At 44.6% G+C, this 18,250-nt stretch overlaps 1 protein-coding gene across 11 annotated transcripts in view; it reads right to left on the bottom strand.

Moving 5' to 3' along the window:
- The window catches only part of TSPAN11 (tetraspanin 11), a 189,896-nt gene that overhangs the window by 12,221 nt on the left and 159,425 nt on the right, over positions 1-18,250 (bottom strand). For 3 of the 11 annotated variants that reach the window (XM_065584227.1, XM_005307829.5, XM_065584234.1), the window contains one exon: positions 6,254-9,983. The exons of 5 other annotated variants lie outside the window; for them this stretch is intronic. In XM_065584227.1, coding sequence (XP_065440299.1) covers positions 9,924-9,983 — 60 coding nt within the window. In that variant the 3' untranslated portion in view covers positions 6,254-9,923. Of the gene's footprint in view, positions 1-6,253; positions 9,984-12,863; positions 12,901-16,712; positions 16,822-18,250 lie in introns of those variants that run through there. 3 more of the 11 variants (XR_006172766.2, XM_065584220.1, XM_065584222.1) reach the window with 3 other exon arrangements.

Below are 18,250 nucleotides of genomic sequence, written 5' to 3'. Positions count from 1 at the left end.
ACCATGACCCGTCCCCCAAGTCTTTTTCAGAGTCACTGCTTCCCAGGATTGATTTCCCATTGTGTTGTTCCTAGGTGGATGACTTTACATTTGGCCACATTAAAATGCAGATGGTTTGATTGCACCCGCCACTTTTACCTGCACCCCAATTGTATTTATGACAGTGTGGATACCCTACCTCTCTACTGGGAGGCTCACACCTGGCCACATGAACGGTCAGGTGTATTGTCCCCACCAGCTCTCTGAAGCTGAATCTCCCCTTGCCTGCAGGAAATGGGTGAAGAGACTCCTCCACAGCATGGTCCCTCTCCTGGGGACACTGTGAATGTCCTGCTGCTGGAGGTTCCTGACTCAGTGCTGTTTTGGGGGTGGGTGGAAAGTGCTAGAGCAGGGTACCACTGACCCCTAGGAAGGAGGAGGAGGGGGATCGTTTTACTAGACAGAGGGACGGGCATGCTGGTGGCTCCGGTCTCTGCACTCAACAATAACTTTAGGGCTGAGAGGCCACAGTGATCCAAACACCTTTCCATGGAGAGGATGGTTTGTAGGTGAACCATGCTGTGATGGGTTATTCAAATCTCACGTTGGGCCTAAAGGGTTAAAAGGCAATACCGGGCCTGGGTAGCCCTGTCTCCTCCAGGCTTGCCAAGAATGCTCCTGCTGGAGGAGTGGGTCAAAAGGAGCTTAGAAGCCAGGCAAAGGGTGGTAGACAGGTTGCAGAAGAGAGGAAGCCAGATGAAAGGTTGAGCCTGCAAGGGGACCACAGAGCACGTAAGATCCACAGGCAGAGCCTTCTCCTACCACCACCCCCTTTGAGAACCAGCAGGTCCTTCAGAGTCCTGATCCTTTGGACTCATTTGGTGTAAGGGTGGTTGACTGTTTGGACTATAGGGGATACATCCTGAAGTGAAGGGATCTATAGGTAGGAAGTAACCCAGGGAAGCAACTTAGACTTACAGGACAGACCCTGCTGGTGATGCCCACAGGGCCCTGGACTGCGACTTGGTGGAGTGAGTGGCTCTGGGTCCCCCTATCACACCGCCTGAAAGGCCTAGATCAGGGGCAGGGAAACTTTTTGACCTGAGGGCCACATCGGGTTTCTGAAATTGTATGGAGGGCCAGTTAGGGGAGGCTGTGCCTCCCCAAACAGCCAGGCATGGCCCGGCCTCCACCCCCTATCCGACGCCCCCCTGCTTCTTGTGCCCTGATGACCCCTCTGGGACTCCTGCCCCATCCAAGCCCCCATTCCCTGATGGCCCCCTGGGGACCCCTGCCCCATCCAGGGCCGCCCAGAGGGGGGGCCAAGTGGAGTAATTTGCCCCAGGCCCCTGGCCCCACAGGGGCCCCCATCAGAATATAGTATTCTATAGTATTGCAACTTTTTTGTATGGAAGGGACCCCCAAAATTGCTTTGCCCCAGGCCCCCTGAATCCTCTGGGCGGCCCTGGCCCCATCCACCCCTCTCTGTCCCCTGACTGCCCCCAGAACCCCTGCCCCTGACTGCCCCCCGCTGCCCCATCTAACCTCCCCCCTTTCCTGACTGCTCCCCCGGGGATCCCTGCCCCCATTCAACCCCTGTTCCTCACCCTCTGACCGCCCTGACCCCTATCCACACCCCCGCCCCCTGACCACTACCCTGAACTCCCCTGCTCTCTAGCCAACCCCCCCTGCTCCCTGCCCCCTTACCGCACTGCTTGGAGCACCGGTGGCTGGCGGCACTACAGCCGCACCGCCCAGAGCACCAGGACAGGCCGCGGCTCTGCAAGAGCCCTGCTGCCCAGATCATTACGTCGGCCGGGGCGAGCTGAGGCTGAAGGGGAGGAGGAACAGCCGGGGAGGGTCCAGGAGCCAGCCTCCCGGGCCAGGAGCTCAGGGGCCAGGCAGGAGGGTCCTGCAGGCCAATAGTTTGCCCACCTCTGGACTAGATCCAGAGGTGGGTGGAAAGCTGAAGATCCCCAGTTTAAGGTCAGGAACAGTTACTTCTATCACCTTGACAGAGAGGCCTTGGGCCAGAAGTTGGGTGCTCTAACCACAGGCCACCCGACCCTCTGAGCTCTCTATCACACACGTAGTTCCTCTGCCCACCCGTCCTGGGGGATTATTCCATCCAGGCCTTTAGAGCTCAGGAGCCAGATTCCCCTGCTGGTCACATGAAGACCATCCAGCAGCATGTTTGTTCTGCAAAGGGGCAGAGCAGTGCTCTGTGGTATCATCAGAGCCTGTTACTCTGATTGTCACTTGCTGCCTCTACCACCCATTCCAAAAAGAATTTAAACTGGTGTGTTAACTGTAAAGAAGATAGGATACTGGAGAAAATCAATTTCTCTGTGAAAAGGCTCTGATAGTCCTTAAATGGCTGAAGATTATAAATGCCTCCAGGTGCTCAGGCAAAGTTTTAGCACTTTCACCCCTCCCCATAAACTATGAAAGTTTCCATGGCCAAAGGGATAAGACTGCATGTAATATGACAACTGGAGTGCACGTTTACTCCAAGAAAACTCATACACTTAGGAATGCATGGATAATTTTTGTACTTAAGACTGGCTTAGTGCCTTTAAGCAAATGCCAGCCATGCAAATAAAAGTACAGTTGATGGACATACACTGTACTCCACACCAGAAATGTGTAATAGCATCTAGAAACTTTTTGAACTGACTGTAGTTTCGATGGGAACCAGACTGTCCTGGAGCAGAAATACATTGAGCACAACTGAGGTAAGGAAGGGAAACATTTTTTTAAAAATTGACCTTTTCTTGACATCATAGAAACCAGTGATTACTGTGAAAGATGTAAATAGACTCTAGTGCCCCCGGCACAGCCTACACACTGGTGTGTAAGGAAGGCATTCACAATGTGCTTTTCTTGGAACCTTAGTGGGTAATACTAGAAGCACAAGTTCTGGCCTGATGAGGAGCATTTTGTTGCATATAATAGCATTATGAGTTGCCTGGGAGATGGCAGGAGGTATTTGAGCAAAAATGATACCCAGTGAATACTGAAGCTGCGCAGCAATGCTTAGCTGCTACATAGCACTTCTCATCCCTAGATTTCAAAGCATTATGTAAAGGTGGGTAACTATCATTAGCCCCATTTTATAGATGGAAAAACTGAGGCGCAGACAAGTTAAGGCCCAGTCTTCTAACCCTGGGTGCCTCCAGTTCTGGGTGTCCAACTTCAGACACCGAGGCTGAATCCTGGCCCTACTGAAGTCAATAGGAGTTTTGTTTAGGTGGTGTCAGGATTTCATCCCAAGAGCCTGATTTTTTAAAGTTGCATAGCACAAACAATTCCAACTATTGGTCAGAGCAGACAATGTTGAGCACCTCTGAAAATTAGAATCAGAGAAGTAGTGAACTGAAAACTCATGAATTTCAAATATTTGGGGGGTGAGGGATACATGTTTTATGAACATGTGCTCAAAAATGTCCCTATTTATTTTAACCATATCTAGTAAAAAAAACAGTTTGAGGCTAATTGTCCCCTCACACCCATGTAAATCAAGAGCAAGTTCACTGACTACAGTGGTGCTACCATTAAATTATAGCAGGGTAAGTGAGAAGAGACCCAGGTCCCATATGTCAAAAAGTTGCGTGGGTGTAAAACTGGTGTAAGTGTGAGACTCCAGTCCAACAGGCACTTAAAGAACTTTATGTGCACCTGCTCTAGTGCCTACGGGGAAGGTAGGTGCATAAGTGACTTTCAAATGTGGGAATGGTGTGATAAACATATGCAGGATCTCTATGGAACCAGCATTAGCTGCACCCAAATTCTGAGCATTGTGGGTGGGTCCAAGGGGCAAAGTGGGACTTTCAGTATGGACGGGTGGGGGAGAACAGCGCTTGGCTAGACCGAGGCACCCTGGATTTTAGCATGATCGGGAGATGCCTAATGCATAAGGCACAATTGGAGGTGAACCCAGCATTCAGCACAGGAACAAAAGAGGTAGCAGCTGGGACAGGAAGACCTCCAGTCACCCTGCGAGAGATAGGACAGGATGGATGGGGGAAGGGGAAGCTTAATGATAGGCAATGTGTGTCAGGCTCCCAGTGGGTTGGGGAGATAGAGAAGGGACACAGGCAGGGTTTGGATGGAGGAAGGAAGCAGGAGACTAGCTGGCCACAGGAAGGCAGGTTGGGTTAGGGACGAAGGGAGATTGGGGAGTTCTACATCCCTGAGGCAGCTGTGAGAGAGGCGCATGCTCTTCACCTTCTACCAGTGCACAGCAGTTATGGTTGTGTTTCCTGGGGCTCACCAAGCTGGAGGACAGGCATAGAAGCACAGGCTCCACTAGGATGGCATCCAAACCCTCTGTGGTGGGCTCAAAGACAACCTGGAGACCAGGAGCCAGCAGAACCCATAAATTATCCGTGGCTGAGAATGTCACCATGGTCCTGGGCATCATGGCAACTGGTTCTTTGCCGTGAACAATTGGCCAGACCATGGCCATCAGCTAGTCTGTGGTCTCTAATGGTAACAAGCTGCTTCAATCACAATCATAAGCTGATGCTCACTTTCCTGTCTCTCATGAATTTTTTTGTTTCACTTCACAGCTAAACCCCATTTATCTCCTTTATTCTTCTTTTATTGCTGGAGGAGGCAGTTTCCACTCCTGATAACACACTGAGCTGCTAGTCACCATGCAGTCACTAATATTTCCTCATCACAAAGCCATCACCGCTGTCTTGACAAATTACCCAGTGTATTTTGGATAAGCCTTGCTTTTTAAATAGATGCTGCTGGTAAAAATAGTATGGACTTAACTGGGCAGAAAATTGGGGTGTTGAGAGAAATGATTTGCAGCAGTAGCACCAAAAAGATGAAACGACAAAAGTTTTGGTGGTAAGGCTCTTAAGCTGCAGTCCGTTAGGATTGGAACTTTCTTGAAAGATCACTATGAAACACAATGTAGGCCACTTTGATATGACACAGATTATCTGGGGAAAATCTGGTCACTGAACCCAATGAGGGAGAGCTTAAATTCTGGTTGATGAGACAGCTTTGCCTTCCGCACACTGGGAGACTATTCCTGCCTTGAACTCAAAGTCAGTGCAAAGGGACCCTAGCTGATTTTATTCTAGTAGGTCTCCGCATTGCTAGTGTCTCACACGGAAGAGCTGTGCATCCCAGACGAATAAATGAAAGGTGCAGCACTAAAGAAAAGGGGACTTGAAGGATATCCCTCAGGGAAGGGAACAGGCAGGACTAGAATTGGTTCGTTAAGCCCAAACAATTGTCCCCATGTACCATGACCAACATTTTTCAAATTGAGATGCCCCGAATCACAAACCTAAATTCCATATACAGTGTCACCTAAATAAGAAGTCTTTTTTTTTTAAAAGGTTTTTGGCACATCTGGAAATCAAGTCACTTTTAATAGATAGCTAAAAATATATTTACGAGTCTAACTTTAGGAACCTACACTTGAATATTTTGACCTATATGTTTTGAATGAAAGAATGGAAATGCAAAACTATATATTAAAAACACAAACTAACTAAGAAGCAATAGCAGCACCACAAAAATCAAAGTGTGTAGTGATTTCTTTTGCCCACACATCTTTCAAAGTGATATGTCTCCATGGACCTGTCTTAGCATCTCCATCACCATGTCAAATAGCAGATTGTTTCTAGTCAAGGAAACAAAATGAGACTGCACTGGAACAGATGTGCCATAAATCTACTTAGGGCTGGTAGTGTCCCCACAAAATGAGAAAGTGCTTAGGCAGAGAAATGAGGAATAGCATATGTTACAACATCAGACACCCTGCCTGCAACTAGTATAGGCGCACACCCTTGCTTTACTTACAGTACAATCAGCACAGAAAAAAATCTATTCGTTAATAATAGTTAGCTACTTTTTAATTGATAGTTTTCAAAATACTGTACTCTGGTGAGTAATTAGCACTATCCCCATTTCCCATAGAGACGTGACATGCTCAACGCTGCATAGTGAATTGGTGGCAAACCTGAGATTTTCCCATCTGCCAGTCCAATGCCCAATCCACCAGACCATGCTCTCAACCCTTGAAGTCCTTTAGCATTTAACAGAGATGAAACCATTAGAATTCTTTAGAAATTGCTGTACTAACCTACTGATTTTAATAGAGTGAAGAGCCATACTATAGCAGGGATATAATTTCTATTAGATAAAATTCCGTAGGCTTTTTGAGAAGGGAAATTTTTACCATCCAGGGACTAAAAAAAACAATTTTCTATTTCACTGAAATGAAATAAAATGTGCTCATGGGACTTAGTCCTGACTTACATTCTATGCCTTTATTCACTGAAAGATTATAGTACCACATAGAAGAGCATAACAATCAGTCAAATATGGCAAGAAATAGGCACTGTGAGATACATTGGGGTTGTTTGACAAGGCAAAAGTTGGCGTAACAGCTGTTATACTGGAGTTCTGGACTCTGCTATTAACTTAATGCAGCATTTTTACATTATTCTAACTGATTGACTGTTTACGTTACAATTCCAAACAAGTTGATAATGTGTATATTATAAAAGTACAATAGGGCAAAAGTGCTTTTCCTCCACTACATTTTATGTCTGACTGGAGGGCATATTTGTGTCCACTGCTTTAGACTGTATACACGTTTGAGGCTTAGTCCTTTATATTGTTTAATATCCTCTCCAGCTGTACTTTCGATTGTGCAGTACCTTTTTGAGAGCTAGCGAGACTTTATCTAACACAAAATGAAAGCCACTGTGCAAAGTTACATTTTTCACTTTGAATTTTTTTTAAAGCAGTCAGTTAATATCCTGATGAATTCTAAGACACCTTTACACAAAAGTTACTTTATCAACAGAAAAGCTTGTTGCTGTCTGTAAGCAGGTGATGTTCACAATTTGGCCTGGACAGAGTATACTAACATTTTATAAAATCCAAATTTAGGCCTCAATCCTACAATTAACAGTCTGCCCACATGATGTCAGTTCCCAGATCTGAGTCTTACCTCCTTCCTGGAATGTAACTTTATGGGTAACAAATATCAGTGAAAACACTTCAGTCTATGCTGCTTTCATCCCCAAACTGGCTGTTCTTGGGGTTTGCCCTGCAGATCTCCTTTGTCCCATCCACTAGTTTCTTCTATCTCAGGGAGAGGCTCCAACCCATCTTATATTTCTTGAATGGAGAGAGTGACTCAGTTAAAACACCTTGACAGATATATGTAGGCTCCAAGTATCTGAATCAAGATAATGCAGCAGAAAAGCCCTGGAATCTGTCACCCTATTATGTCTCCTTTCGTTAGCCCTTCCTTTGCAGCTGTCACATTATTTAGCATGGATAACATGGACAGTAGCCTACGACATAGAGGAAGGCTGCTTGAGTATCTGTTTGCACTGCTATAAAAGAAAACTAACAGGTTCTACTTACCATTGCAACAAACATACGCCTTCCCAGCCTAGCCCTTCCTATCATTTCTCAGTCAGTATCAAGATGTTGACTCCCACCGCCATTCAGCCCAGAATACCAGCCTCAATCGCCCACTTGTTAAATTTTTGAACAAGCACCTTTGTGCTTTCTCCCATGCTGTCTCTCATGCTTTGGAGGCGCTCCCCATAAACATCCACTGAGCTACCTCCTCCCCCTCCTTCAAAACCCTCCTTAAATCTCTCCTTTGCTGAGATGACTGTAAGAAACTTCACAACAGTTTAGGCTGCAGGTATGCTGCGATCACTTCCTATCATGCTGACCAGCATTGTGTCCTTGTACTCCCCCATTAGTCTGTCTCTACCTGTTATCTCTTGTCTAATACTTACATTGTAAGCTCTTTGGACAGGGATAGGATTTTTTTTTGTTCTGCATTTGTATTGTACCTAGCATAATGGGGTTCTGGTCCATGACTAGAATGCTTAGGCCCTATGGTAATACAAATAATACAAAAATAGTAAGTTCAGGTAAAGTAATGGGTTGTATCAATAGAGTTTTATCTCAAGCAGGTTAAAAATAAAAGTAATAAGGACTATTCAGCTCGTTGTGGATGGAGGTGCACACACAGGCTCACCAAGTCACAAACGACCCTTTACCTCAAATGCATGCATTGCCTCCTGCCTTTCCCTCACCTGTGCTGTTTGGCAGTCCTAGCCTCAAACAGAAACTTACTGGTGTTAAACTGTAAAACAAGGAGGTGGTAACTAGCAAACAATTGCTGGTAAAAACCTGACAAGCTGAGTTACAGAGACAGCCTATGATTTAAAAGACACCAAATGTAACTTGGGCTATGCCTACACTACATCATTTACATTCATATAAAGAAGTGGGGGTTTCCTTCTATTTTGCAACTGCGTAATCAAGAACTAACTATGTGGCAGCAGAATCATTTGTTACTGAAAGAATTTCACTGTCCTGAAAGAGAGAATCGGAAAGAAAATTTATTACACCTCTAGCCATCCATTCTATCTCGCCATCCATCTGTCTATTCTGTCTAGCCATCTGTTCCATCTAGGCACCCATTCCACCTATCTAATCATTTATCCATCCTGTGCTCGTCAAAGTGGTTTCTGAGCAATTTGGCAATCACAGCAAAGTGACAGCAATTCAGATTTGTTTTTAATGCTATTTCTTTTTATTTGTTCTTAGTAACTGTAGGGCTTATTAGCAAAATAACCCTTATACCTAAGTGGAGTTGATATAATGCATCTTATTCTGATGACAGAAAACAGTTGAATGATGTAGTGTAGCATTTTAAAATCCTTTTTAAAAAGAGATTTTTCTCCTCTGAATCAGGATCCCTAAGCTGGGCACAAAATCTCCTCTTTTATCAGTTAGGTTTGTGCTGGTAGTCTGCAATAAAGCAGTAAAGCTAAAAGTCCTAACGGAGGCACTTCAGACAAATATGGAACAGCAACAAGAGCAATGCAAAAGCGGATACTCTCCCACTGTTGCCTCCTACTCACAATCTTCCCAGAGGCCCTAAATTATAATTGAACATACTTCTAAATCAGGGGTTTTCAAACTTCATTGCACCACGACCCCCTTCTGATGATAAAAATTACTACATGACCCCAGGTGGTGGGGCCGAAGCCTGAGCCCAAGCCCCACCACCTCAGGCGGGAGGGCCAGAGACAAATCCCAAGGGCTTCAGCCCCAGGCAGGGGGCCTGTAACCTGAGCCCCACCACCCAGGCTTCGGCCCCATCTCAGGCTTCGGCCCCAAGCCCCAGAAAGTCTAAGCCAGGCCTGGCGACCCCATTAAAACGAGGTCCTGACCCACAGTTTGAGAACTGCTGTTCTAAATCAAATCTAGTTGAAATGCATCCAGTCTACTCATCTAGTACCCTCTGCTGGGCTATTCCTGGTGCAGCTCTGGCAGGAGGGCCAGTCTGTTACTCTCTGTCTGACACAAAAGGTGCTGTGACTGCAGTGCAGCCTCAATTGGACCTGGAGGGAGAGGGAGACAGACACAGATTGAAAAAAAATACTAAACAGCAAAAAGTTGACATAGTTCTGAAATATAAAAAATCCCTTCGTTTAAAAAAATAAAGCTAGTTGCTCAAGTTAAAATATCCTATAGTCATGAAGATATTTCTGTTAAACTAAGAAAATCTGGGATGAATATGCAGCGGATGCACTGTCACTGAACAATACAGATTGTGGAGCTACAAAAGAATGTCCTTACAAATCATACTGCATAAGAGTAGTAACGCTTTTTTTAAAAAAAAAAATCTTGTACCAAAAAACAATAGAAAATATTTTTTTCTCTTCTCAGTTAAGAATTATTTCAAGGTGGATTGGAAAGTGTTCCAGGCAGTGAACTTGCTAAAATTCATCTCGATTTAAGGCATATCAACATGAACAGAGAAGGAGGCTATAAATATGCCCATTAAGCATGCACAGGTAATACTGATACACGTTGAAATGTTGCTTCTCTAGATTGTGCATTAAGGCAAAGAGAGCGGAGACTTTTAGTCTTCAGTAAGAGTCCATTTTAATTCTTCTGTGTAGACAGCAGGTAAAAATCATCCCACAGCTCTGTGTTTAAAACAAAACAAAAATAAATTATTGTACCACGTCAGTAGTGGATGGAAAACACTAATGCACATTAGCAGAGCTAATCCAATTTCATGGAACCAAAATAAGATTTTTTAAAAGGCCTTTTTATTTGCATAGTAATCAAATTTCCATTCAGTCAGATATGGATTTTATTTTTCCATTAATACCGTATTGACAAACAGAACTCTAAAACGTCAACAACAAAAAGAAGAACAGGAGTACTTGTGGCACCTTAGAGACTAACAAATTTATTAGAGCATAAGCTTTCGTGGACTACAGCCCACTTCTTCGGATGCATATAGAATGGAACATATAATGAGGAGATATATATACACACAAGTACTCCTGTTCTTCTTTTTGCGGATACAGACTAACACGGCTGTTACTCTGAAACTTGTCAACAACAAAGATTCCTTATACAGAACACCACAAGCTCTTATGATGCCTGATTTCTACGCCCACCACAGGGGTGGACTTTAGGCCCAAGCTCACTGCACATCCAGGGGCCCTTCTTCCTGCTGCCAGACAATTAATGGTTCTGGTAAAGGTACTGCTTGTTGAGATGCACCCTTGCGAGGTGCCAAGCACATCCTGGGAGGCTCTGAATGCTACCACCCCCACTGAAGTCAATAAGTCTGATCCTGCTGCCAGTGTGAGTTTCCCCATTGACTTTAGTGGGGGCAGCATTAGGGCTAACAGAGCTCGGCATCTCAGACCAGATTCACTGACCATGTGCTCTCCCAGCACTCTTAGGCCTCTGTTCCCGTCTCAGCTTCTTCTCATCCATCTGCACTTGGGCCTGACACATTGTGCTGGAGACCAGCTCTTCCCCCTATACTTTACTCACTGCACTCTGCATCGGATCAGCTTTTGCCATTGCTTGGCAACTGGTGGAATATTGTTGGTGTATGGAGGTTAGGCGTCCAGTCACAGGTAGGATGAGGCTGGATGGTGTCCTGCCTGTCCTACTTTGCACAAAACATAGGTGCTGTCCTGCCCCCAACACATCAGCATGTCAGCTATTTCCTTTCCAAGTGGGACAAGAGAAGCACCTAATCCTCGTCCCTCAACATATGATTTCCATTGGTGTTGGGGGAGTAGGGGGAGGCTTGCGGGATCAGACCCTGTCAAGGAGAGCCATGTCGACAGATCTCTCAAAGACAGCATCTGTGTCCTGACTGGAGTCCTTTGCATCCATCTCCTCAGCTGTTTTTTTCTTACCTTTGTCTTGTTTGTTACAGTAGGTTAATTTCTGGCAGCTATTTTTCCATGCTCCAGAATGTTAACATCACCATTCTATTTATAGTTCCCGTGCTGACACTTGGTAATGAAAATATATTTTCAAGGCTTGTATGCGCTCCTCTGGCTTTCTCCTTTTCACCTCCCTGACCCTACTCTTACTTCTTGGATGACTGACACTTTTCATGCTGCCAGGCAAAATTAGTTGAAAAGAGGAGCATTTCCAAAGTTGAAAAGGATTTAACCACCCCCCAAACCAGTCTAATTTAATTTGAGAACAATCTGATTGTTCCTTGAGCACTGACCGTATTGTCAGAACTCTGGATATCTCCAGAGATGTAGATTAATGAAGAACTGCAGAGATTAGGCAAAAAAATCCCAACTGTTTCAAATCAAGATCTTGCCTGTGCTTAGACAGAACATATACAGAAGCCTAACCAGAGCTACGTTAGGTAGCTGGAACGTCATTCAGAGGAAAGTAGACACAGAATCTTGGTCTTGGCAAACAAGCAAAGGTGCAAATGATATTTTACGCTTTACTGCGTTTCTGAGCTGTAAATCAGCCCAATGCAGAGGACCCAGGCCAGGCCACACTCACCTCTTAAACCCATGGGGCCAAATCCTGATCCTGCTGACATCGATGACAAATTTTCATTGACTTTGAGAATGGGATTTGGTGCTAAAGCACAAAATCCGGGTCCCAGCACCTGTTCTCTGCAGCTAGACCAGGCATAGGGGTTGGGGGAGAGGGGAAGAATATTCTTCCCCAAACTATGGGGCAGTTGAGGAGATGATCCACAAAAGTTGCTTCAGTCATGGTAACCACCACTGGGCCTTATGCAGTCCTCTGTGGGGCAAAGGACCAGAGGCCCTGAACTGGATGGGACTTTCTGGCCAGCCCATGCCTCACCCCTTCCTGCCTGGTGCAGGTGGACCCTGCAGCGATGAGCACTGTGCTGAGCATGAAGTCTGCTCCTCTGGCATGGTTCACCCTCCCAGTCCCCCCGTTCCCAACAGGACTCCATTAGTCCCACTGCATGTGGCCCAGATCTCTACTCCATTATGCAGCACTTCAGTGATGTGGGGGCCCTGAAGTGGCTGTCTCTGCTCTGGGGCAAATTTCATCTTGAATGCTAGAGAATCTCATCGAGTTTGCTCATTTGCTAAAGCAGGCCATTCGCCCTCTGAATGTGCGTGCAGTGCATGTGGATCTGCTGTCACGTCCATTTTCTGCCTCAGCTGCTTCTACTAATAAGGCTTTGATGCACATCTTGACTTAATTGCCGTCAGACTCTCTTGGCAGGTCATTTAAACAGAGCATCTCCATGAAGCTGAAGCAGGTGCTTGTTTTCCAGTTCCATGACAAGGGGGGGTCTGCCGGAGCAAGGGAGGGAGCTGCAAAAGCTCTACAACCAACTCACAGACAAGACAGCTTATTACTAGTTTGACAGTGCACCGTAAACACAGTGGGCCTGATTCTCATTTACACCAGAGCCACTTTATACAGCTCTAGGAGTGGAAAAGAGCCTTAGAGTGAGTGTAAATGTCATTTACTCCCTCTTCAAGGTCTCTCTGCGCTGTAGAGCAACCTTCGTGTATATGAAAATTAGGTCCACAAACCTGAAAGTGCTGCTGGATTCCACACAGGGGCTCGGCTCTAAACAGAAATAACAAAAAGACCTGTTTGTTGCAGGAGAGATTTCAGACTGAGGTCCAGTCCTGGCAATCAGAGCTAGCTCCACTCACCACTGGGTTGAAAAATGGCACACAACTGATTATTGCTGGTGCCATGGCTTTGTTATTATTTGTATTGCAATGGCACCTACATGCTCCAGTGAAGGAGCAGGGGCCCATTGGCCTAGCCCCAATATATAAGAGCTCATAATCTACATCTATGATGAGAGACAACAGGTGGATACAGCAAAGAGATGGAGTAATTGCTGGTAATTGAAGAGATTTTGTCTTTGTTTAGGGCCTGATCCTGCAATGAGTAATCCTTACTTAAAAGAGTTCAGTGGCCTTAAACATTTGTGCGAACATAAGATCGTATCCAGACCCCACTGAAGTTAATGGGTGCTTTGACGCTGACTTCAATGGGATCAGGATTTCTCCCATATGAACTGCCAGACAAAATAAGGCCAGTGGTACATCTAGCCCAATATTCTGTCGCTGACAGTAATTCCAAGGAAGATACAAGAAACTCTGTAAAGGACAATTAAGGAATAACCAGCCCATAGGGAAAATTTCTAAGCATGAAGGTTTATATCCCTTGTAATTTATTTTATCCTATCCAATGTAACTGTGGTTCTTCTCATTATCTGTATGAACAACCAATCCTTTTTTGGAATCCTGCTAAGCTCTTGGCCTTTGCAATTAGGTAACTTTATTGGCAAAAAGAAGAACAGGAGTACTTGTGGCACCTTAGAGACTAACACATTTATTAGAGCATAAGCTTTCGTGGACTACAGCCCACTTCTTCGGATGCATATAGAATGGAACATATATAGAGGAGATATATATACACACATACAGAGAGCATAAACAGGTGGGAGTTGTCTTACCAACTCTGAGAGGCCAATTAATTAAGAGAAAAAAAAACTTTTGAAGTGATAATCAAGATAGCCCAGTACAGACAGTTTGATAAGAAGTGTGAGCATACTTACAAGGGGAGATAGAATCAATGTTTGTAATGGCTCAGCCATTCCCAGTCCTTATTCAAACCGGAGTTGATTGTGTCTAGTTTGCATATCAATTCTAGCTCAGCAGTCTCTCGTTGGAGTCTGTTTTTGAAGTTTTTCTGTTGTAATATAGCCACCCGCAGGTCTGTCACTGAATGACCAGACAACACTTGCCACATAACCTCAGCAATGCTGAACACAACGCCATCTACAGCCTCAGAAACAACCCTGACATCATAATCAAAAAGGCTGACAAAGGAGGTGCTGTCGTCATCATGAATAAATTGGAATATGACCAAGAGGCTGCTAGACAGCTCTCTAACACCACATTCTACAGGCCATTATCCTCTGATCCCACTGAGGATTACCTAAAGAAACTACACCATCTGCTAAAAAAAACTCCCTGACAAAGCACAGGAACAAATCTGTACAGACACATGCCTAGAACCCCGACCAGGGGTATTCTATTTGCTACCCAAGATCCATAAACCTGGATATCCTGGACGCCCCATCATCTCAGGCATTGGCACCCTAACATCAGGCTTGTCTGGTTATGTAGACTCTCTCCTCAGACCCTACGCTACCAGCACTCCCAACTATCTTTGAGACACCACTGACTTCCTGAGGAAACTACAATCCATCGGTGATCTTCCAGAAAGCACCATCCTGGCCACTATGGACGTAGAAGCCCTCTACACCAATATTCCACACAAAGATGGACTACAAGCTATCAGGAACAGTATCCCTGATAATGTCACAGCTAACCTGGTGGCTGAACTTTGTGATTTTGTCCTCACCCACAACTATTTCACATTTGGGGACAATATATACCTTCAAGTCAGCGGCACTGCTATGGGTACCCGCATGGCCCCACAATATGCCAACATTTTTATGGCTGACTTAGAACAACGCTTCCTTAGCTCTCGTCCCCTAACGCCCCTACTCTACTTGCGCTACATTGATGACATCTTCATCATCTGGACCCATGGAAAAGAAGCCCTTGAGGAATTTCACCATGATTTCAATAATTTCCATCCCACCATCAACCTCAGCCTAGATCAATCCACACAAGCGGTCCATTTCCTGGACACTACTGTGCTAATAAGCGATGGTCACATAAATACCACCCTATACCGGAAACCTACTGACCGCTACACTTACCTACATGCCTCCAGCTTCCATCCAGGACACACCACACGATCCATTGTCTACACCCAAGCTCTAAGATATAACCGCATTTGCTCCAATCCCTCGGATAGAGACAAGCACCTACAAGATCTCTATCAAGCATTCTTAAAACTACAATACCCACCTGCTGAAGTGAAAAAACAGATTGACAGAGCCAGACAAGTACCCAGAAGTCACCTCCTACAAGACAGGCCCAACAAAGAAAATAACAGAACACCACTAGCTGTCACCTTCAGCCCCCAACTAAAACCTCTCCAGCGCATCATCAGAAATCTACAACCTATCCTGAAAGATGATCCTTTACTCTCACAGATCTTGGGAGACAGACCTGTCCTCGCTTACAGACAACCCCCCAACCTAAAGCAAATACTCACCAGCAACCACACATCACTGAACAAAACCACTAACCCAGGAACCTATCCTTGTAACAAACCCCGATGCCAACTCTGTCCACATATCTATTCAAGTGACATCATCATAGGACCTAATCACATCAGCCATACCATCAGAGGCTCGTTCACCTGCACATCTACCAATGTGATATATGCCATCATGTGCCAGCAATGCCCCTCTGCCATGTACATTGGCCAAACCGGACAGTCTCTACGCAAAAGAATTAATGGACACAAATCTGACATCAGGAATCAAAATACTCAAAAACCAGTGGGAGAACACTTTAACCTGTCTGGTCATTCAGTGACAGACCTGCGGGTGGCTATATTACAACAGAAAAACTTCAAAAACAGACTCCAACGAGAGACCGCTGAGCTAGAATTGATATGCAAACTAGACACAATCAACTCCAGTTTGAATAAGGACTGGGAATGGCTGAGCCATTACAAACATTGATTCTATCTCCCCTTGTAAGTATGCTCACACTTCTTATCAAACTGTCTGTACTGGGCTATCTTGATTATCACTTCAAAAGTTTTTTTTCTCTTAATTAATTGGCCTCTCAGAGTTGGTAAGACAACTCCCACCTGTTTATGCTCTCTGTATGTGTGTATATATATCTCCTCAATATATGTTCCATTCTATATGCATCCGAAGAAGTGGGCTGTAGTCCACGAAAGCTTATGCTCTAATAAATTTGTTAGTCTCTAAGGTGCCACAAGTACTCCTGTTCTTCTTTTTGCGGATACAGACTAACACGGCTGCTACTCTGAAACGTGTAACTTTATTGCTGTATTCCCTATAGCAAAAGGACTACTTGGAGAATTCTACTAACATTGCTGTGCTGTTAGTTAGTCACAAAAGCCATTAAAAAGTAAAGGGAGCCACTGTAGACCCATTGACTTCAGTGGAACTGCTCATGTAAGGGTTGGTCTTGGAAGGGTGAGTTTGCAAGATTAGCCCTTATGTTATGTTTTACAAACATTTAATCATCCTTAGTGCTTATTTGCTCTTACACAACTCCACAAAGGCAGGCAAATCTCATGCAAAGCCATTGCAAGCCTGCCTTTCAGTAAGGTTGTGCTGTGCAGAAAGAGCTGACAGCCTTTTACCAAACACCCAAGAAAAACAAAAAGAATCATGCAAGATGGTCACAAGCCACAAGAGCATTCCCAGGCATGCATTTAAAAGAATACCATACACACCATACCATAGTAGGGGTATAGAAGGCTAACCAGTCACATTACAGAATACGCATCTTCTTCCTCTTCCTTATAGAGAACATAGTTAAAATAGGCGGTCAGGCCTGCACCAAGCAGCTAGTACACCATAAACAAAAACAGTCAGGAAAACAAGTTAGATTGGCTTGAACAGATTAGTTTAGTACAGTAATGTCAAAGGATTGAACTAGCTGCCCCCTATTCATTCCAAATTAGCACATGACACAATCTCTAATTTCCTCATGACAAGAATTGGAGCTGACCACAGGAAAGTAGCAATTTGGGCTTTTCCTTCACATATCTGTATGTTTGGAAACAGCGAGATTGTCACAAGTTTTCACCCTCTGATGATAAAACAAGGAAATTAAAATAGTGAGCAGCTGTTTCTATAGTTTAAATCATTCAGTCTTCAAAATCAATACAAATTCATTTGCAGTACAGCAGAAGCACACAAAGGTTCCCATCCAACAAAGCACTTGAACACACGCTTGACTTTAAGCACATGAATCATTGAATTGACTTCAATGGGACTGCTTGAGCAGTAAGCTGCTACTCAATGTGAGTAAGGGTATCAGAGAGGCTGGTTCTAATTTGCACAAGTCAGTTATTCACAACAGTGCAGTCATTGGCACAAATGAGCAAGGCTCTACTGCAGGGGTTCTCAAACTGAGGGTTGGGACCCCTCAGGGGGTCGTGAGTTTATTACATGGAGGGTCGCGAGCTGTCAACCTCCACCCCAACCCCGCTTTGCCGCCAGCATTTATAATGGTGTTAAATATATTTAAAAGTGTTTTTAATTTATAAGGGGGGGGGGGTCGCACTCAGAGGCTTGCTATGTGAAAGGGGTCACCCAGTATAATAGTTTGAGTGCCACTGCTCTACTGTAACTGGGTTTTTGAAGCTGTACAATATTATTTTCTTAAATCCTACTGCTTTCTCTGTAGATAAACTACTCCTCGGAGAGAACAGTGGGAACCTAAACTGCCTTGGAGTTTTCTCTCATTTGACTACCCAAGATACAACCTTTGGCTTTTTTCTGCCATTTGAAAAATAAAAATTAAACATCAATTACATTTTATTTAATATCAGGAAAATAATTCCCTACGTGAGCAGAAGCTAGACAATGTTGAGATTCACGAAATCAAGTACTGTCTTTCTTGCAAGTTGTCTGGATAGAACCCATTTCTCCACCCCTCACTGGGCCTATTTAGCGCCACTTTCATGGCTGCAATGCCTACTATAGGTGAGGTAGGTATAACAGGCCTCATTTGAAGCCTAGTTGATGGAAGGACTCCTATTAACATCAATGGACTATACTGAGGGACCACAGTGCATGCACCATTAAAGCAGCAACTGTCCTTGGAAAAGAGAGCTATGGTTGACTCATAAAAAATACCACACAAGTGCATTCACATTCAGCTTTGGCATCAAATGAGCATAGAGCTTGTTTCTTCCACACGAAAGAACTCTTCCAGATTAATAGACTAGTGCTGTATTTAGGCAGCTGGAAAGCAAAGCATGCGAAAAC

Source organism: Chrysemys picta, chromosome 1, assembly GCF_011386835.1.
Source record: "Chrysemys picta bellii isolate R12L10 chromosome 1, ASM1138683v2, whole genome shotgun sequence".
NCBI classification, from domain to species: Eukaryota; Metazoa; Chordata; order Testudines; family Emydidae; genus Chrysemys; species Chrysemys picta.
This window is presented reverse-complemented; position numbering and strand designations above follow the sequence as displayed.